The sequence below is a fragment of the Suricata suricatta genome, chromosome 17, assembly GCF_006229205.1.
Source record: "Suricata suricatta isolate VVHF042 chromosome 17, meerkat_22Aug2017_6uvM2_HiC, whole genome shotgun sequence".
Classification (NCBI taxonomy): Eukaryota; Metazoa; Chordata; class Mammalia; order Carnivora; family Herpestidae; genus Suricata; species Suricata suricatta.
The window spans coordinates 9,210,243-9,232,339 of NC_043716.1; the positions used below are offsets into that span (position 1 = coordinate 9,210,243).

Consider the following 22,097-nt stretch of genomic DNA (forward strand, 5'->3'; position numbering starts at 1 on the left):
CACTCCCCGGGCCACGGGACCTTGCCCGGGAATCGAAGATCCCAATCAAGGCTTTCTTGGCTCCATAACGTGGTCTCTTTCCTCCCATCTCTGCCTCCATCTATTAAATCTTACAAGAAAGAGATTTCTTTTTCCCCAAAGGTGTTAACTGATGAGTAATAAAGGAAAGAAACAAGGAAACAAAACTCTGGCATCAGAAAAGCAGACAGACCAGAAGTAACTAATGTAACAGACCGAACAAAACTAAATCCCAAGCCCGCAGTGGGATAGAGCAAAGATCCAACATGATTTTAGCACAAAATTTCCCAAAGGCTCAGGAAATATTTGGATGGTGCGAGGTACTTTGGGAGGTGGTTAAAAACAGGGCTGGGTTGGAAATCCATCGACAAGGCCATTAAAGCTGCTGCCCTCTCCATCAACTGAAGCCCTGGAGAGAGAGTAAAATGGGGTCTCTGGGCAGGGTGTGGGTTGAGCACAATGCTTATTTATTTCTGGATTTAAAAACAAATTAGCAGTAAACTCAAAACAGAAGCAAGTCTTCTTTAGTTAGGAGGGCATTTATCAGAAACCAACTGTGAAAATTTATAAAAGGAAATCTCACTAAAATGGGGTAGGGGAGCTAGCAGGGGAGGCTGGAAGGCGGAGCCCACCACTCAACGCCAGTCGCCAGTCGCCAGTCGCCGGAAAAGCTGTCAATTACAGATATCAGAGGATCCTCCATAGAAGAGAGTCAGCCCTCACAGGCCCGGACAGGGAAAGACACATCTCCCACCAGAAACAGACTCTCCCTGCAACTGAGCCAACGAGAAGGAAACCGTGGTGACCCGGGACTCCTGCTTTTCTTCAGTGCACTTTTGCTCAAAACAACTCCTCCCAACATTCCCTTTCTCCAGAAAATGTTTCTCTCTTTTGTTTTTGTTTTTTTGACTTGTCTATGGTTTTGCCATAGCTTGCTTGTCCTGAATTGCAATCTATGTTACTTCCAAATAAACCCATTTTTGCTGGTAAAATGATGGTTTTACTTCTAAGGCTAGCACAATACAAAAATGATATTTCATGATTGGGCATGAGTGATGCCCTGAAAACAGGAGAATCTAGAGTGCCCTGAGGGGTGCCCTGCTGGTCCACAGACCCGCCCACACCCTGGCTGCCAGGTTGACACCCTCAGCCAGGAGGCTGCAAGGTCCTTCTCCGGGGAATCCGGCCAGCCTAACAGAACAGACCTGAAGACACACCAGGAGTCGGTCAAGGACACGGCACACGCACTCTGTTGCAGGATTCGTGCACAGAGAGTGGTGACCCCAAGGCTTTTCTTTCCAGGAAGCAACTTCATTGTGTCGGCACCGCTCAGTTGGGTTCATACCTGAAGAACCGAGCCCCGAACGCCACGTGGCACAGTGTTTTATATATTTGCTATTTCTCTGTCTCCCGTACATGGTAACACACAAACGTGCAGTCTGATTAAGTGCGCTCATGTTACAAGGTCGTCAGGGATGTTGTCACATATGCATATTGTCAGGTTGCCTTGAGGGGTTTTTTCCTTCACATTCCTTAGGGAGGGGACCCTACCACAACAGCACTCTACAGTGGGGACCACAGTCACAAGCCTCACACAAGCCAGGAGCCACGAGTCAGGTTCGTAGATTCCCACAATTACACGAGCAACAGTCAAAGATCACTACTCTTCTGATAAAGTCTCTAGCACACAGGGATCAAGCAATTCCAACAAAACAAAGAAATCTGGAGGGGAGAACATAGGCAGGGAGAGGATTTGAGGATAAAAGTGACCTACTGTTCTGGGTGAGATTAACAGAAGATATCCCATCTGTGAAACAAGAACAGAAATGCTATAAAAAAAATTCAGGGTCTAAAAAAGAACTCCTAGAATGTACAAATATAAGAGCAGATAGATACAATGATAGATTATTCAACCTTAGGAAGGAAGGAGATTCGGACACATGCTACCACACGGTTGAACCCTGAGGACATTCTGCTGAGTGAAGTAAGCCAGACACAGAAGGACAAATACTGCATGGCTCCACTTACATGAGGTATCTCGAGCCATCAAAGTTATAGTTAGAAGGGTGGCTGTCAGTGCTGGGGGGGTGGGGGTGGGAATGGGGAGTTGCTGTCTGATGCACAGAGCTTCAGTTTGGGACATTAAAAAAGTTCCTGAGGTTGACTGTGTAACAGTGTGAATAGTGTAAATATACCTAATACTGAAGTGGATACTTAAAAATGGTTAATGGGGCACCTGGGTGGCTCAGTCAGTTAAGTGTCCGACTTCAGCTCAGATCGTGATCTTGGAGTTCATGAGTTCTAGCCCTGTGTCAGGCTCAGAGCCTGGAGCCTGCTTTGGATTCTGTGTCTTCTTCTCTCTCTGTCCCTCCCCTGATCGCATGCACATGCACACACTCTCTCTCTCTCAAAAACAAACATTAAAAAAAAAAAAGAGGTGGGGAAGAAAAAATTTTTAAAAATTAACACTTAAAAATGCTAAGACGGTAAATTTTATGTTAGTGTATTTTACTATAGTTAAAAGTTTTAAAAGTTGAAATGATGCAAAAAAATATGATGCACAAATGAAACATTTGAGAGATTTTAGAACATTACATTAAGAAAGTCTCTCAGTAACCTGTGAAACAAAGAAATGGAAGAAAAGTGAAAAGAGACATGATAACTAGGAGACCAGGCTAGGAAGAATACCAGAAAAAGAAAACAGAAAGGAGGAAATTACAAATAAATAAATAAATAAATAACTCAAGAAAATAAGAACATGAATTATCTTATTGAAAGGGTACAAGGAGTACTCAACATTGTAGAAAAAAAAAGAAAGGTCCACATCAAGGCATATCGCCCTGAAATGTTTGAAAGCTGAGGACAATCAGAAGCTCCCACAAGCTTCTGGAAAGTGAAAAAAAAAGTCAGATAGGAAGGATTGGTTGGACTTATTTCTTCTCACTGCAACAGTGGAAACTAAAGACAATGGATCAATGCCTACAAAATTATGAACACAATTTTATGACCTAAAATTTTATACCCAATGAAACTATCACATGTCAGAGTAAAAAGAAAGAGGCAAGACCATAATTTTTTTTTTGCAAGGTCATAAAATTTTACCTTCCATGAACCCTTGCTCAGAAAGATAATGGAAAAACCAAAACAAGAAAGGAAAAAGAAAAAAAAAAAAGGAATAGGGCACAAAACACAGAAGATCAAAAAGAGAGAGAAGCAAAGACAGACTAGTGAAGAGAGATGTCAGTTTGAGAGCTGTGTACCAGGCACACAGGACCAGCTGTGCTGGAGGCGGCCAGAAGGCTCCAGGAGAACTTCCTCGAGGTGAACTAGGGTAACTTTTGACTCATATGATGTAAGGAGATATTTCATAAGGGTTTGGATCGAATTAGTGGTTATTACGTAAAAAACTAAAGTAAACAGGGGCGCTGGGTGGCTTGGTCAGTTGAGCATCTGACTTTGGCTCAGGTCATGATCTCACGGTCAGTGAGTTCAAGCCCCACATCGGGCTCCCTGCTTATCCTCTCAGAGCCTCCTTTGGATCCTCTGTCTGCCTTCCTCTCTGCCTCCCCACCTCCTCTTTCTCTCAAAAATGAATAAACATTAAAAAATAAATAAAAAGGTGTGGTAAATGATGTTTGTCACCATGGCACTGCTTTTATTGTCCTGAGGTAAAATTCATAAAAAATTCACATAAAGTTTACCCCTGAAACCACTCTGAAGTGTACAATTTGGTGGCTTCTAGTACATTCTCAGTGTTTTACTTTTGCCACTCTCCAGTTCCAGAACATTTCATTACACTAACAGGAGAAACCCCGTACCTACTAATAAGCAGTCACTCCCTATACCCTGTGACCCCAGTCCCTGGCAAACTGCTCTGGTCTATTTCTGTGGATTCTCCTCTTCTAGGTATTTTGTATAAATGCAATCATGTTCAGATGTGCCGTCTCGAATCTGCTTCCTTTCACTTAACATACTGTTTTCAAGGCACACGTGTGTTGTGGCAAAGTGTCAGCACTTCATTCTGCTTTTTGGCCGGATGACAGTCCACTGTATGGATACACACATTTTCTTTGGCCATTCACGTCAGTACCTGGGTATTCTAGCTATTTCCTTTTTGGCTGTGTTACCTTTTGGTTATGGTGACGGTGCTGCCGTGAACATGCCCAGACAATACTGCTCGAACGCTTATTTTCAATTCCTTTGCATAGACATATAGGCATGGAATTGCTACTTCACATGGTGAATCTGTGTTTAACTAACCAAGGAGGCCAAACTACTTTCCGCAGAGGCTGCTGCACCTTATGAAGGTTGCAGTCTGCTCACATCTGGGACATGACCTGTCATAGTTTTCATTGAGGCTATCAAACTTTTCAGCTCCAGAATCTGTTTGGTCCCTTTTTGCCCCCCTCCCCCCTTTTTAAATGTCTATTTATTTTGAGAGAGAGAGAGAGAAAGCAAGCATGTAAGCATGAGTATGTGCGAGTGGGGGAGGGGCAGAGAGAGAGGAGAGAAAGAATCCCAAGCAGGTGCTACACTGTCAGTGCAGAGCCCGATGCGAGCCTCAAACCCACGAACACTAAGATCATGACCTGAGCCGACGACAAGAGCTGGATGCTTCAATGATTGAGTCACCCAGGCGCCCCCCCCTTTGCACCCCTTCTCTCCCTCTGTTGATAGTCTCCTTTTGTTCATAGATCCTGTTTGGGATTTCCTGTAGTTCTTGACCGTGGCTCCCTTGAGCATTTTGAGACCATTTAAAGACAGTTTCAAGTCTTCATTCAGTAGGTCCAGGGTCTGGGCCTCCTCAGGGACGGTTCCCACTTTCTTCCCCCCTTATGAATGGGCCAAGCTTCCCTGTTTCTCTGCACACCTGTAATTTCTTTGTTGAAAACTGGCATTGTGAGTATTTGAACATGACAACTCTAAAGGCCATCTCTCTCCCTTCCACAGGGCTTATTGTTAGTCTGTGGTGGTGTTTGGTGACTGAACTAATTCTGTAAAGTCTGGGTCCTTTGTCAAGGGTGACCACTGAAGTCTCTGTTTTTCTGGCTTAGTGACTGGCTAGTGATGTGACAGAGATTTCATTCATGGCCCGGGAGAAAACCTCCCGCGGCCTTCGCAGCCTGGCTCAGGGACGAGACACTCCTTCAAAGGCTCACAAGCCTGTCTGCCTTCACTTCCTGTTTGTGCGGAGGCTGGTGTCAGAGCGTAGGGACTCGTCAGGTCCTTTCTGGGTCCTTCCAGATTCTGGGGAATCCGTGAGTGCTTTTCCCTGTCCCTATTCCACCCCCCACCCGCACCTCCCGTCCCCGACTCTCTGCTCAGGCGTTTCCATCTTGCTTCGCTTGTCCCCGTTGCTGTCAGTTACTCCGAAAGCACACCTCATACCTGTGCTTGTAAATGCTCTTGAAAAATGCCGTCGGGGAGGCCACCCCTGCCCAGGGGAAGCTCCCGTGCAGGCAGAGCCAAGGCAAACCCGGAGTTGATTCTTCAGGGAACCATCAGACAGGTCCCGGAGGAGCGCTGGCCCCACCTGCCAGGCGACTAATGACTGGGAAGCAGAGGAGGGTAACGGCACAGAGCTCTCTTACAGGGTCCCTTTCATCATGTGTTCCCCCAGTTGTTACAAGGTTTTGACTACATTCCAGGGTTATGAAAAGGCTGGTTCTGACCTGTGTGTTTTTGTTTTGTTTTTTTGTTTTTTTTCCTCCCTTATTTATTGCATTTGTAGAGGGAGGGAGTCTTGGATTTTCTTACTCCCCCGTTTTTGCAGATGTCCTTGAGGTACTATTTCTAAGGGTGGATGACAGGACAGGCATTACAGATTACTTTGATCCATAATCTTCTAAGCCCCTGTTCAGGAGCTGGAAAGTTGAGAAGTCTATTTCCAAGACAGCCGTGCAGCCTGTGCTGCAGATATGATTTCGGGTCCAACAAACCCAGGCGCTCATGCGAAATGGACTCAACAGGGAGACCCATGGGGAAGGAGGCAAGTGGGGACGCCCACTCCACTAGTCCAGACTATAGGAGAGGAGGCTTCATTCTGGGGCCAACAACTCGGGGCACAGGTTCCTGATTCCGTGTCTTCCTGAAATGCAGCCTCCGTGGTGGGCCAGTTCTGACACGGAGACTTTGGGAGCCATCCCTAGAATTCCAGCCTCGCATAATATTCTTTGAAACTCCTAACACGGGGCACCTGGGTGGCACACTTGTTTGTGTGTCTGGCTTTGGCTCAGGTCATGATCTCGTGATTTGTGGGTTTGAGCTCTGCATCGGGCTCTGTGCTGACAGCTCAGAGGCTGGAGCCTGCTTCGGATTCTGTGTCTCCCTCTCTCCTTGCCTCTCCCCCGCTCACACTCTGTCTCTCTCTCAAAAATAAATAACATTAACAAAATTAGAAAACAAATAATGTACCTGGAATGGATTCAGATGGAAATTCGGCTCAAAGGTTGCAAGGAATTTTTAAGGTCTATCAACAGGGCACCAGGTCAAGTTTGCTTATGCTTACAAGGCAAATTCATGCAGGGGCGACAAATAATGAAACAGCTGTGTATGTACTAAGAGAAGGATGACCACAACATGTCAACTGGAAACACTCACCACATATCAATGTAGGATTCTATTTTTTGTGACATTTCAATTCCTGTATTTGCATATCCAAGGCAGTGGTTCTCAACCAGGATCAATCTTTCCCCTCCCTCCCCCGGTGGGGACGTTTTTGACTGTCTCACCCAGGAAACTGCAATGGCACCTAGTGGGTAGAGGCCAATGATACAGCTAAAATCCTACAATGCACAGCACAGCCCCCAGAACAAAGAATGATCTGGCCTAAAATATCAAAAGTACCGAAGCAGAGAATCTTTATTTGAAGAGAAATATCGACCTATTATTAAATAATGATGCTTTTAGAAAGTAGAATTGAGCAACAGGGTAGGAATGATGTCACTGTTTATACACAAAATAACATTTAATTTTTCCCTTAAGAATTAGGATTCTTTTTTTTAAATGAAAAGATACAAATAAGGAATAAACCAAATGACACCATTTATTTCTAATAATAGAAGAATAGATGCTTAGTGCAAATTCAGAGAATACCCAAGTAAAAGATCAGTTATGATTCCTTTTTATGATCCTTTGTATGACCAGTTATGTTCCTTTTGATCCTTAAGCAACAAAACCCAACAGGAACTCATTTAAGAAAAGCGGAAATCTGTTCTAAGGATTTTAATGTTCCACAGAAACTAAGGATATCCGAAAGAATGCTGCTAAGCCTTGACAGGCACCTGGAATCAGGAGACTGGAAGGCGTCACATCTCTGTTTTATGACCTGGCATTTTCCCCATGGGTTTATTAAATTCTCTGTCCCTGCAGAGACTTCCTCCACTTCTTCCCTGGGCAGTGCGGCCGTGGGAGGGGTCTCCAAGACCGCCTCCAGCTCAGGTTCAGCGATTGGCAGGGGGACTCAGGATATAGCCATTCCCAAACCATTCACAGATTTACTACTATTCATGGATTTATTGCTGTGGAAGGATACAAAGCACAATCATCGAAGGTAAAAGTCATGTGAGGTGAAGTCTGGCGGAGACGAGGTGCAAGCTTTCAAGATCCCTCTTCTGACGGAGTCACATGACATGAGTAACTCCCCCAGCAATGACTTGTGACAACACGCACGAGGTGCTGTCCACCAAGGAGGCTCACTGGAGCCTCCCAGGGCTTTCACTGGGGGCTGGTCACATGGGCACCGTCTGCCCAGCACACACCAAAACTCCAGACTCCCTGCAGGAAGGCAGGTGCTGAGCAGAAACTAAAGTGCTTTCTGAGCCTCTCTTATCAGTTCTGGCAATGGTGAGAAGTCTCCCAAAATCCAAGTTACCAAACACAAGGGCCAACCTCGCAAGCAGCCTTTGCCTGTTGCACAAACATGGCAGCCGACAGCATGGCGTTCAGAGTAATCTTTCTCTCGGTTCTATGTCCAAACTCCTGGGGAGAGGAGACTGGCCCAGCTTAGGTTGGGTGCTCTCCTTTACCAATCAGCAGCAATCAGAGCTGCTTCTCTGTTATCCCAAGTCCCTCCCCATCTGCTGTGCACACAGTTTTTATTACTCAAGATTTCCTATATCTGGACATGCACACACACGAGAGCAGAAAGGGCGCTCTAGGCGTGCTGGCTCACGAGATAAAACCCCAGGAAATATGGATTGCTGGGAGTTTAATGCATGTCCACCACAACCTGGGAAGTAAAGTCTTTCATCCTTATTATTCACACGGATCCCACTGTTGCCTCGGGTTGTAAGACAACGCCTGATGCCCTTTAAAACGTCTTCAGAAATCATCACATCTCATAAACAGCTGCAGAAGCAGAGACACTGGGTGAGAAAAAGCCCTCAGAAAGAGTAGAGGCCAATAATGACACTCATCTTCCATGGAGAATCTGTCTTTATAATGAAGTCAGGAAAAGAACCACTTTGAGGACAATAAATAAATCAAAGCGTTGTAACGTTCTGTGGATTGCACATGTAGCTCTCCAGAGACCGGCCTCAAAAACGAAAACAGCAAACAGAGCTCCAAACGGCCTGGTCCTTCACGGGCTGCCTGCTAGTGGATGAGCATATGTTAGTACTTGTCTGTGGGAACCCAGAGACAGAAAAACAGAAATTGCCGGCAACGTGGGTGTTCTTTCCAGATGCAAAATGAGATTTGTTTTAGACAACACAAAGATTGCTTTTTTCTCGAAGAGAGAAGAATATATAGCTCCTGGCTCATAGGGTAAGAGCAGGCTTAGAGCTGTCGGCCTGTGCTCTCAGGACCCCACAGCCACATCCCTCGCTGGCTGAACTCTCATGGTACAAATTTAGAAACCACACAGACTCGGAGAAGTTCTCAAGTCTCTGGCTGTCTACCACTTGCTTCTTGCCATCTGAAAGGCAAGAGCCAAACACGATTTGAAGAACAGAAGATGCTTGTGCACCTGTGTATCTAAGGTAGCCAACTTCTTCTGTCAAGGGCCAGATAATAAATAAGTTTGGTCTGTAAGTTATACGGTCAACAGGGCTCTGCTGTAACTACTCAACTCTGCAGTTTAGCACAAAAGCACTTATGGGTAATATGCAAATGGATGGTTGTGACTATGTTTCATTTATAAAAACATGTGGTGGGCTGGATTTGGGCCCTGGCCTGCTGTTGGCATCCACACCAATCTCAGTTTGAGACTTAAACCTGGTGTTACAGGATCAGACCTACATTATTCCTATTTCAAATGGCAAAAGCTTTGATGATACAAAATGTTCACTTTACTTTTTTTTTTAAGTATTAATTGAGGCGGGGGGAGGCAGAGAGAGAAGAGAAATAGAATCCTAAGCACGGTTCGTAAGTTTGAGCCTGCTTGAGACTCTCTCTCTCTCTCTCTCTCTCTCTCTCTCTCCTTTCCCCTCTCATGCTCAGTCTCTCTCTCAAAATAAAATAAACTTAAAAAAAAAAAAAGATGCGCGGTGTGTTTTTTCCATTGACTTGCTAACTGTTTCGTGGTTTTGAAATGACATGGCAGAGATGTGAATGGAATCGACCCTACCCTACAGGCCCCTCAAGCCCATTTTTATGCTGTAATTCCTCGGGTGTTCTGTTCTTCCACTTAAAAATTTTTCTCAGAAAGGATCTGGTTTAATGAGTGACTATAATACAACCATATGGCCTTTTCCATCAGACTTTCACCCCCAAATTATATATGTTTGATACAAAGACTATATGTGGGTTGTGAACCATAACAATCAAGTGAGGACCTGTGAATCCCACCTCCCATATAAAAACTAGAGTGCCAGTCCCTTGCATCCCTCTGTTGTACTGTACTGTTTTATTTAAAATTTTAATATACAAGGTGGTGCACGGGTATTTTTTTTAATGTTTGTTTATTTTTGAAGGAGAGAGATACAGAGCATGAGTGGGGAAGGAGACACAGAATTGGAAGCCGGCTCCAGACTCCGAGCTGTCGGCACAGAGCCGGATGAGGGACTCAGATTGGTGAGCCCTGAGATCATGACCCGAGCTAAAGTCAGACGCTTAAGCGACTGAGCCACCCAGGCACTCACAGGTAGGTTTTTTAAAGTTATATTTGATAAGACCTAAAATTTAAATTCCAGTTTCCTACGTGTCCCTACCTATTCCTTATCCGTCATCTCCCTGATGCCCCACGTAAGCTCTTCTTATTGCCATTAAAAAAAAAATCATAGCTTTGGGCACCTGGGTGGCTTAGTTGGTTAAGCCTCAGACTTTGGCAAAGGTCATGATCTCGCAGTCCATGAGGTCAAGTCCTGCATCGGGCTCTGTGCTGACAGCTCAGAGCCTGCAGCCTGCTTCGGATTCTGTGTCTCCCTCTCTCTGCCCTTCTGTTGCTCATTCTCTGTCTCTCTCAAAAATAAATAAACGTTAAAATTTTTTTTAAATAATAGCTTTATTGAGATATAATCGCATACTATAAAGTCACCTTTTTGACAATGTACAATTCAGTAGCTTTTAGTATATTCACAAGGTTGTGTAACCACCACTGCTCTCTAATTCCAGAACATTCCCATGAGTCCCAAAAGGAAGCCTGTGCCTCGTCACTCCCAATTCCCATCCCTGCAACCCCAGGAACCACCAATCTGCTTTCTGACTCCAGGAATTTGCCTCCTCTGGACATTTCATACACATAGAAGCATATGAGGTGGTTTTTTTTTTTTGCATCTGACTTCTTTCTTTAAAAATATAATCTTAAAAATATTTTTTTGTTAAAAATTTACACACTTATTATAGAAAAAGAAACACTATGGGAAAACATAAATAAATTTTAGTATTTAGCCAGAGACATTCACTGTTAACATTTATATAACATTTGTATAAATTTCTTTTGGTAGAATTGGAATCATGCCAGACAGACTTTTAGAATCTGATTTTTTACTTAACGTGGCATGCATATTTTTCCAGTGCCTTTACATATATTTGCCAAAAGCACGATTTTTAAAGGCTTTAGAATATTCCATTGTACAAACATAATTTATTTAATGGATTCATCCTTTGTTAGAAATTTGTGTCACACAAAATTTCATTTTGTTTCAAAATGGTTTTATTTTAATTTTTTAAAATTTATTTAGTTATTTTGAGAGAGAGTGAGAACACACAAGTGGGGGAGGGCGGGCGAGAGAGAAAGAGAGAGAGGATTCCAAGCAGGCTCCGCACCTCAGCACAGAGTTCCTGATTACACGCACGATTCATCTACACCCCCACCAATGGTAGAGCTCATCATTCAAAAAAGTCTCCCAAAAGGGTAAGCCAAGCAATGGCATCTCCTTTTTTTTGTGGTTCTTTGATTATAATGAGATTGAACAATGCTTAGCTTAAACATTTTTTAGATAAAATTTGGCTATTTGTAACTATTATGCCTGTTAGTGATTAAAACATTTTTTTAACTTGCAAGAAGCTCATGACATTGAGCTCAAGGGCCTGCAGCACCGAAGGCGGTCAGAGCCTGTACTACAGAGAAGGCATCCCACACTCTGGGAAGATGAGGTCCTCACTGGATTCCCTCGGAGACCAAGGAGAGCTGCAAGGGAGCACCCAGGGCGAAGGTGTGCATGGCTTGAGGTACAGCCGCCGTCCCCCAGAGCACGGCGAAGGCCAAGCTACCATCCCTCTTTCTGTGCCTAAACCCTGTCCAGAAGCCCAGAGCGCCACTTCTGCTTGAAATGGACCCGTGATGTGCTCTCCCGTCCGGCCCCAACCCACGCCGCGCCCACCACCATACCCAGCCTCGCACCGGCCTGCCTTCTGCCCCGACCCCTGCGCTAACTGTTCCCTCTGCCCCGGATTCCTTCTACGTCGTTTCCACAGGGCTGGCTCTTCCTGTCATTCTGGTCTGAAGGCACACTTCCCCTTCTCAGACAGGCCTTCCCAATCTGGGGTGCCCCCAGGCACCCTGCACTGCCCTGATCCACACAGCCCTTGGCCCTCCAGCCCTGGCCCTTCTCTTCTCTTTGCTGTCTGTCTAGACCTGGCTGCTGAGCGCAGTTGCCAGCAGGCGCTCAGCATGCAGTTGCTGAGTATCTGCATACAGGAATCTATGAGTTTGGTGACCCCCCTCAGTCCCCAACCTTGGACTAAAACTAGTCTGATCATCTCATGATCGATATTGACCTGTCTCAGGTCATAGCTGGAAGTGCCCCTACGATGTTCTCCTAGAAAATGCCTCGAATCAAAACTGCTGGGAGCCCTCTCCTGAGCTGCTGGCCTCGGCCTGATGTCACATGACTCCTGAGGTGACCGCAGCATTCGGGGATTAATGACCGTGACCCCTGTGCCACAACCAGGTCCCAGGCAGTGCTCCAAGTCCCTCCCCTCTGGCCTTAGCGCTTGTGAAGTGAAATGAGAAGCCCCTCAAACTTTGATCCAGCCTTGGTTAGAATTAAAAGATAAAAGGGACGCCTGGGTGGCTCAGTTGGTTAAGGTCTGGCTTCAGCTCAGGTCATGATCTCACGGTTTGTGGGTTCGAGCCCCACATCAGGCTCTGTGCTGACAGCTAGCTCAGAGCCTGGAGCCTGCTTCGGATTCTGGGTCTCCCTCTCTCTCTGACCCTCCCCTGCTCATGCTGTCTCTCTCTGTCTCTCAAAAAAAAAAAAAAAATGCAAATCACAATGCTATGTAATGGGATGATTTGGGGGAAAACACTCTTCCTTTTTTTTGTAAATAAAGTTTATTTATTTTGAGAGAGAGAGCGAGTAAACATAAAGTTTATTTATTTTGAGAGAGCGAGCGAGTGAGCATATGTAGGGAGGGACAGAGAGAGAGAATCTCCAGCAGGCTCAGCACTGTCTGCACGGAGGCCATGATGGGACTTGAACTCATGAACTGTGGGATCATGACCTGAGCTGAAATCAAAAGCCGGCACTTAACAGACTGAGCCACCCAGGTGCTCCCGGGGAAAAACTGTCTTGTTGACAACCTAACATTCTTATTAAATTATGTTACTTAAATTGTCTTCATAAACATAAGGAAGAGATGGCTCAAGGGTGTTTATACACCAGTGACTACAGCAGGATTGTGAAGGAAAACACAGGTCTAGAAAGGGTGAAGGTCTTATTTGAGTTTAAACCCATGGAGTTTCTGTTACTGTCAGAAATGTTATTTTAATCAGTTTTCTGAGAAAGAGTGAGGAGTGCCTGGGGTTATCCAACTACTCACCAAACATTTCTGGTTTAATCTCCCGGGAATCAAGCCTTTAACCATGAAGCTACTCTGGCAACAAAGCTTATGAAAGAGTTTACAGGAAATAGCATTTGCTTATCAACCTATAGAACATGTTATCAGGAAATGGATGCTCACTGAAGCAGTTAATGAATTCAAGAGACTTGAGATACAGAATCTACTGCTCTCTCTCTCTCTCTCTTTCTCTTTACGTACATGTGGGGTAGATTCATCTGGTTTGTCAGAAAACTCTAGAATCATTAGGCCTATTCTTGTAGGGTTTGAGACAGCAGGGCCTCTAGCAAATCCAAATCTAAAAGCTTGTCCATGGTGTCTGTGGGCCAGCTGGGACTTTCTAGCACTACGGTAGTTGGAGCGCTGAGGTCCTACCAATACCCCAAGAACACCACGGGGGGCACCCTGCAGTTGTGAAGTCAACCAGGTTGGTGCTGGAGTGTCCTTGGTCATTTTTCTCCCTGTCCTGAGGCCCTCAGACCTCATCTAAGGGTGGTCATGCCTTCCCTTCGCTGAGGGACCTGGCCACTCTGATAAATGTGTGGAATTCAGCCATAAATCTCTGCAAAGTCCTCGTCCCTCCCAGAAGCATGACCAGGTGCAGACACCCCACATCTCCAGGTGGCGTCCTGGCTATGTTCCCAGGGCCCTGCCATGCCGTGGCTGGTGTGGCCAACACTGGTGACTCAGTCAGGGTCACAGGGCAGATATAGAAGGATGAGTTCTGCCAACACCCCAAGCCAACTCAGACAGCCTGGATGGCCGGTTCTGCCTGGGGGCCTCCAGGGGGGACCTAGCTGCCACTGTGGTATCCGAACCCGGCTGAGCTCACCGGGAGTTCTGACCCACGAGGAGGTGAGCTAAGAGCTAGATGTGCTGTAATTCACAGCAGCAGAAAACTCAAGGAGCGGGGTGGCTGGAGTCCGGAGGTGACAGGGAGAATTCCAGAGTTTCTTCCTTAGGCTCAGATTACTTATTTTCGTAGATGGTAAACCACTGACATCTTTTCTTCTTCAGGCCATTGGTGTTGTGTTCCTGTTGTTCACATCCACTGTGTTTCTACTGTTTTAAGTGTGTATGTGTTTACTTTGAGAGAGTGAGCACACACACAAGTATGCGCAGGAGAGGTCCAGTGAGGGGGAGAGAATCCCAAGCAGTCTCTGCGCCATTGGCACAGGGCCCAATGTGGGGCTTAATCCCACAAACCATGGGAACATGACCTGAGCTGAAATCAAGAGTGAACGCTTAACCGACCGAGCCACCCAGACGCCCCTGTGTTTCTAAAGTTTTACAGGCTCTTGGCAAGTTGAGATCCAGAACCGTAAAGGGTTTTCTTAGGCGGAGGTGTGACTTTTCGATCTGAGGTTCTCAAGGCTGCCTGTACCTCAGGCCGGGCCCCTGCTCGTGAGACTGTAATTCCTGAGATCTAGGGTCGGGGCGCAGCACAGGCATTTCATAAAAGCTCCTCCATGATTTAATGTGTAGTCGGCACTGACAAGCGGACTGGGCCGCACAATTCTAAGACCCCCTTATGATCTCTACTCCCTACGTCACAGGGCAAAAGGATCTGCCAGCTGTAACTCAACTTGCTATTGAACTGGCCCTAAGACAGGGAGATTCTCTGAGTAGGCCTAACTTCTTCGCCTGAGGTTTTACTAAAAAAACATGTTTTTGAATGTTTTATTTATTTTTGAGTCTGAGTGTGTGAGCAGGGGAGGGACAGAGCGAGAGGGGAACTGGCGATCCGAGGCAGGCTCTGCACTGACAGCAGCAGTAAGCCCGACACGGGGCTCCAACTCACGAACTGCGAGATCGTGACCTGAGCCACCTGGGCGCCCCACCTGAGGTTTCATTTAAACTAGAGTTTTCCCCGCTGGAGACAGAAGTCAGAGATACAAAGCGTCAACACGAGTGGGACGGGATGGTCACTGGGGACCGAGGAGGGAGGGGGACACGTGGAAAGAATCTGAGCGGCCTCCACTTGCTGGTGTGACACTGGACGGACAGCCAGCAGGGAAGTGGGGACCTCAGTCTTACAGACACAGGGAATCGTCACCAACCTGAAAGACACTGGGGGTCTCCCAGAGCCTCCATGGGAGACCATCCGCTGAGCTGATTCCTAGATTTCAAGCAACGTGGTGCTGGACTTCTGACCTATTCAAACTGAGAGCTCGCGGGCAGGTGTCCTGAGTCCCTGAGTCTGGTCATTTGTCACACAGCAAAAGAAAATGGCGCCCGTGGCTTTCAAAGCCATAAAAATAATTGGCCATTTCCAGCCAAACTATTTTCAAATTATATTTCCCGCAGGAGTGACCTTGAACATCACTTTACATATTTCTTGCTACTATAACACTACTGTAATGTTTTAATTTGACACTTGGAATCTGGGGCCTTTAAAACCTTAAAACTCCACCTGTTAAAACATGCTACAAGTTATGGATTCTAGCTTTTTTTTTTTAATGTTTATTTTTGAGAGAGAGAGAGAGCACGAGCAGGGGAGTGATCATCCCTAGCAGAGCTGAGGTCTGAGGGCTTCAGGACAGGGAGAGAAATGACAAAGGTCACTCCAGCACCAGACTGGTTGATGTCACAACTGCAAGGTGCCCCCCTGGTGTCTTCTGGGTATGGGTAGGACCTCAGCACTCCAGTGCCAAGTGCTAGGAAGTCTCGGTCTCACTGCCGTCAGCCAGGGGCCTCTCTCAGCTCCGGATGTGCCCCCTCCTTCAGGCCCTCCGATGGTGCACTGAGTCCTTCTCATGCTTCGGAAGAAGCTCCTGGCTTTTAAAGGGTTCACGTGTTAGGTCTCCCCAGAGAGCCTTCCTTCTGCCATAGGTACATAGGAGATTATTTCAGGGTGAGGGCCACTGGGGGTCATTCTTAGACTTCTGCCTATCACACCCACCATCTTGTGTTCTGGCCCCTTCAGATCCCTTCTGGTAATGCCATGAGAGATGAAAATTTCCCTGTTATAACCCCAACGAGAGAACTGAAACAGATTTAAAAAGGAAGACGTAGGGTTTTATGGGTCAGATCTATCCTTGGCTGGGGATGGACAGCAATTTTCAGGGCCTTCCTGGAAGCCTGACTTCAAACAAACAAACAATTCCAAGGAAATATGAGTTGAGCAGATGGTCTAGAAAAATCTCCTCTTTGCTGAGGACCACTTCAAGCTCGGGGCGGGCCTCACTCTGGCCAGAGGGCACGCTCGTGTTTTTCCACTTGACCTCAGTCCTGGGGCTAACAAGGCACCTGGGAGCTGAACCTGGGGGCTCAGCCGCGGGTCTGAGCTGCTGCTCTCACCTTTCAGGGCTGTCACCCGATGTGGCCTAAGTTCCAATGGACACAGTCGCTACAGTGATGATGTCCTCGTTCTGACCTTCCAAGCCTTGATGGAAACGCACAGGTCCCCACCTTTGTCAGGTGAGGCGAGCCACCACTCAAATGTCACCTCCCTGACCTTCATGTGACAACAGTGTCCACACCCCAGTGATCCCAATTCCCCTTCCCCAAGTTTTCTCCACAGTACCTACCACCTTCCAATACAGCAGGTACTGTATTTAAAAATTTTTTTAAACATTTATTCATTTTTGAGAGACAAAGAGAGAGACAGAGAGAGAGAGAGAGAGAGAGAGCGAGCATGAGCCGGGGAGGGGCAGAGAGAGGGAGACACAGAATTTGAAGCAGGCTCCAGGCTCTGAGCGGTCAGCACAGAGCCCAACGCAGGGCTCGAACTCATGGACCGTGAGACCCAACCCAATGATCGGACACCCAACCGCCGGAGCCACCCAGGCACCCCACAGGTACCGTACTCTTAAAATTTTAGTTGTCACTCCTCGTGCAGGCAGAAGCTCCACGAGAGCAGAGATTCTGTCTGTTTTGTTCCCTCCTGAATTCCCAGAGCCTGAAACCTTACGTGGCCCCGAACAGGGCCGCTCACCAGACACTCCCTGAAGTAACACATGCAGAGTTGAGACACAACGTCCCGTGCTACACTTCCGTGGACTAAAACAGAAAGTTCTTTTATGTGGAAATACACATGGCTACTGTTTTCTGTTTTTCTAACTGAGCCATCTGAGTTTTCTACAGTTTATTTTTGGCTTCCTGAGTCGGAGGACGAGCTTTAGGAGGCTTAAGAGGCGTCTCAGACAAACAGGTCTAGACAGAGGATATTATCTGAGGAGTAAATAAATCAGACACATATGATTTATATTTCCCTCTAAACTTACAGAGATTTAACAATGAATGAAAATTACTCTTCAGGCAGAATGTCCTTTGGGCTTCATCAAGCGTGAAATGCTTTGAAAACCGGTTCAAGATGTTCACAAGACAAAACAAAAAATCACTACAGAGGGAAATACTGTTCTCGCTCTTATGATGGGAAAGGTCTTATCGTGTAATTCCTCCCCGCAACCTAATTATAACAACATTAGGTGCCCAAGGGCCAATTCCTTCTGGAAATACGAACTGTCTTTTGGTATCCATCTAGCACCTCCCATCCATTTCTGTGAGGTGGGGAAGGACAAGCATCAGCGCCCACATGTGGCTTGGCCACGGCCAAGACGTCACTCCTGGCCTTTGTCAGCTTCAGTCTCCTGTCACCGTTCTACTTCCCCCACCCTCGAGCCTCCTGGGATCAGCTTTCTCTCCCGCACTCCTCACGCTCTTCTATTTCCCTGGCAGCCTGGCTGACATCCGAAGGCACTGTCGTTGGGCTGGCCTTCCTTTATGGGGTGGCCTCAAGCCCCGGAAGGGGATGACGCAGTGAGGGCAGAGAGCAGCTACAGGACAAAACGATGTGTGGGGAGCAAGCTTGTCCTCTGGAAGTCTCCACTACTGGTCATTAACCGGACTAATTTTTTGCTTTTTCTTTTTTGGCAGAAAATAGGGGGGAAAAAAGGTAACGCCAAAGAAATAAAGCACTATGTTCTTGGGGAGAGTTGGATTTGAAGCCCCGCGGCAGCTGTTAGTCACGCCGATCGCGGCCCTGCCGGCTCCTGGCCGAGTCCTCGTTTTCGTCCTTGTTTCTTTCCTTCTCTGTCCCCGCTGCCCTCAAAGCTGAAGGTAGCGGAGGGAGTGCCGTGGCGCCAGCATCTCCGACATTTTTAGCAAAGTGGGGGAAAGGTATAGGAAAGCGGGGCCTGAGGGGGGGGAAGGCTATTTTATTTTCATTTAAAAAATTCTTTTAATTTATGTAATCTCTGCACCCAGTGTGGGGCTCAGACTCATGATCCCATGACCAAGAGCCACATGCTCTACTGACCGAGGCACCCCGGCGCCCCGGAGATGACAGTTTTAAAGAGGGTGGCTATTTAATGGGAAAGGTAACACAGTCCAATGTGTAGAAGAAAACATTGGAGAATATTTTCATGTTCTTGGAACAAAGATTTCTGCAACAGGATGCAAAAAGCACTAACCACTGGGAAAAGGCTGATACATTAGACTTAATTAAAATTAAAAACTTTGTTCAACAAAAAAGTGAAACTTCAAGCCACCCTGGGAGGAGACGTTTGCAACACATCTACCTGACAAAGGACGGCGTCCAGACCATCTAGACAGCTCCTGAAAGTAACAGAGGAAAGAAAGACCATCTGATTTAACAACGGGCAAGCGACGCGGAGGACACCTCCCCAGAGGGACCACCCGAACGTCCAGCTAGCTACAGAAACGTTCTCTGCCTCACCGGCCGGCACGAAAGCGTAGGTCCCAACCACGACGAGACGCCCCTCCACACTTGTTCAAAGACGGGACGGCGCGGAGAAACGGATCTTTCCTCACCCGCTGGCGGGAGGCCAAACGGCACAGCTGCTTGAGAAATCTGCTCGGCACCCTCCACTGGGCTTGAACATGTGCGTCCCCGGTGGCCCCGTAACTCTGGGTCCAGAGAGGACGAGCACACGGGTGTTCGGAGAGACACGCACGAGAGCACACCGGCACCGTGACAGCAGCCCCCAACTGGAAAGAACTCATCTGTCCGGCAGTGACAGAACGGATAAACAATGGGATGATCCCACAGGAGGCACCAAAGGGTAAAGACCAACAACTGTAGCCGGACAAGCCTTGGTAACTTAACACTGTATGAGAAAAGCCAGACGCAGGTCTCATAGTTTCTGATTGCATTTATGTAAAGTTCAAGTGCAGGCAAAACTACTCTGGCATTTAGGGATGCCTGCTTTTTGTTGAAAACTATGAGGAAAAAAATTGAGGACAACTGTTATCTTTGAGAGTAGTGAGGGGCTACGATTAGAAAGCCACGTGAAAGGTTTGGGGGAACCGGTGACACTCCATTTCTAGAAGTGAGTGGTGACTACACGGGTTTTCACCTCATAATCATCCGTGAAACTATAATTTATACTCGAGGCATTTTTATCTTTGCATACGCTATTTCATAATAACAGAGCTAACGCTTTTAGATCAGGTGTTACTTCCTTGTCTAACCTTCCCAGAAAACAAACACCATCCTGATAAACTGAAACTTAAAACTAAATGCAAACAACTCTTCAAGTAACAGAGAAATGCTGAAGGCAGGACCTTTGTGTAAATTAGGAAAAGGCGGCTTCTTCAGGAAGTTGGTTCAGAAAACGCTGTCCGTCTGGACTGAAGCAGCCTGTGGGGCTCATTGCTGTGGAGTTTACGTCTCCCCTGAGCAAAGAGCAGGCTACCCCTTCCCGCAGGAGATGCGGACGTGGGCTGAGGTACATGGCCTGCTGGGCGGAGCACAGACTGGCTCTCAGTCCTGCTCACCTCTCTGGGCACCACAGCAAACCCCACCACCTGGCGGCCCCTCCCTGAGAGAAGAGGACACGAGCTGGCGCTCTGGCCGGTCCAAGCACACGCGCGCCCAGGACAATCCGGGCCCAGGACTGCCGCCCAGAGCTGGGGGGACGCCGCCAGCACGGCCACTTACTGCATAGCCTTCCGTCTTCTTCTGGCACCATTTCAGGAGAGCGTTGCGCTTGGAGCCGCCGTATTCCCGGGCCAAGGCAGCCAGAGGGTCTCTTCTCTCCACGCTGGTTAGAAAGAAGAGCACGTGGTAAAGAGAAGAGGCCAACTTTTAGGACCCTCAAATAGGCAAAAAATAAATAACTAGAAGACAGAGGAAAAGTCTAGGTCTCTCCGGTGAGATGGGAGAGAAATAACCAAATCAGTCATACTAATGATATATCCTTACTATGTCTCACGATAGGAAAGAAAAATTAAATTGCCGCACTTGGCTCTCAAAGTCTGGAAAGAGGTTGACTTTTATTTTCGGTTTTGTTTTTCTGAAATCCATCTGTTGCTCCATCCATTTAGCCCTTTATTTATTTACTTAAGTACAGTATCATTTTAATTAAAGACTCTAGAAAAAATATTTTACATGTTTCAAGGCTACGTCTATGTCTACGTAACCTATGAAAGGCAGACTGAAAGGGCATTTAAAAACGCTAGGTTGACTGCTTATGGAGGTGGCAGAAACGGAGACAAAAGGTAAAAATCAGTAAAAACTACTCCAAAGAGGGTCTTTGCACACCCCAAAAGTAATATTCCTCAGTCGATGTGACATTAACTCAATTCCGGACACCTCTTTAGCCAAAGGAAGTGATTCTGCTAAATAATACACCATTCTAAAAGCAAGACTTTAGGTACCCTCTTCTCAATTTTTAATAGACATCTACATTAATTTAAAAATTATGCAGGGCTCAAAACTTGCGAACCGTGAAATCACGACCTGAGCTGAAGTCGGATGCTTAACCGACTGAGCCACCCAGGCGCCCTTATGGCACTTTTTATACTAGCAAATAACTAGAAACAATCAGATGTACATCATCAGGAAAATGGCCACACAGTGGCATATGCATACAAAGGAATACTATACAACAATAAAAACCAATGAATTAAGATATATGCAATGACTTGAAGGAACAGCAGGAACAATTTTAAATTTAAAAAGGCAAAACACCACTGTGTGTTTCCATTTATACAGAATCTTAAACGAGAATTTATATACTGTAATGTTTATACTGTTTGGGGGTGCAGGCGTACATGGTGAAACTGGAAAGAGAAGCAGAGGGCAAGGTACTGAACAATCAGGCAGTGGTGACCTTGGGTCAGGGGAGGGAGGTAAGGTCAGCAAAGAGGGGCTGACAGGAAATTTCAATGGAAATAGTAATTTTCATTTCCTTACCCTGGAAGGTTAATATCCAGATGCACTGTTGTTCTTAATAGCTTACACATATTTTATTATTGTTGTTTTGTATCGTCCTGACACTTAAAAATATTTTTAAGGAGGAATGTGATGATCCCAGACCTCAGCAATCTGAATTAGGGTAGAGAGACTGCAAGAAAACTTCATAAACTTGCACTAAAATTTTGCTGGTGTCATCTTATGACTGGGTTTTCTTGTACTCGGCATTATCTGTAAACTCACATCCGTGAGTTTTTGTGGTCAGGGTTGCAAAGGGCCTACGATGTTACGGGGACTTGGCGTGTATTTACTAAAGCCACATCTTACTTGGTCAGTTAGAACTGAACGTTTAGGTCTGACAAACAAGGAAAGACTGAAATGAAGGTTTGGGCAAGAGTTGCTGTATAAGCGGATGGCAAAAACATTTACTGGACAATTTTCTTAAAAAAATAAGGTTAATCAGACATGGTGCCCACTCCAAATTAATACTAACAGGATGAGAACTTCCAAAAGAAGTTAATTTCCATCCTGTCACTCGTTTGTCTCAGTGATGTGGATACAAAAATAAAACAACACATTGATGTCCACTAATTTAATCTTCCATGATGAAGGGTCTCATACCAATAGCCCTTTCTGTACACATTTGCGGCATAAAGAAAAGAGCAATTTATGAGTAGTGCTAATTCTTGTCCTT

The 22,097-nt window shown here is 46.3% G+C and overlaps 1 protein-coding gene across 6 annotated transcripts in view; it reads right to left on the reverse strand.

The window, feature by feature from the left end:
* Positions 1–22,097, reverse strand: part of SPECC1 (sperm antigen with calponin homology and coiled-coil domains 1) — a 273,383-nt gene that overhangs the window by 36,695 nt on the left and 214,591 nt on the right. For all 6 annotated transcript variants that reach the window (XM_029926752.1, XM_029926753.1, XM_029926754.1 and 3 more), the window contains one exon: positions 20,147–20,249. In XM_029926752.1, coding sequence (XP_029782612.1) covers positions 20,147–20,249 — 103 coding nt within the window. The remainder of the gene's footprint in view (positions 1–20,146; positions 20,250–22,097) is intronic.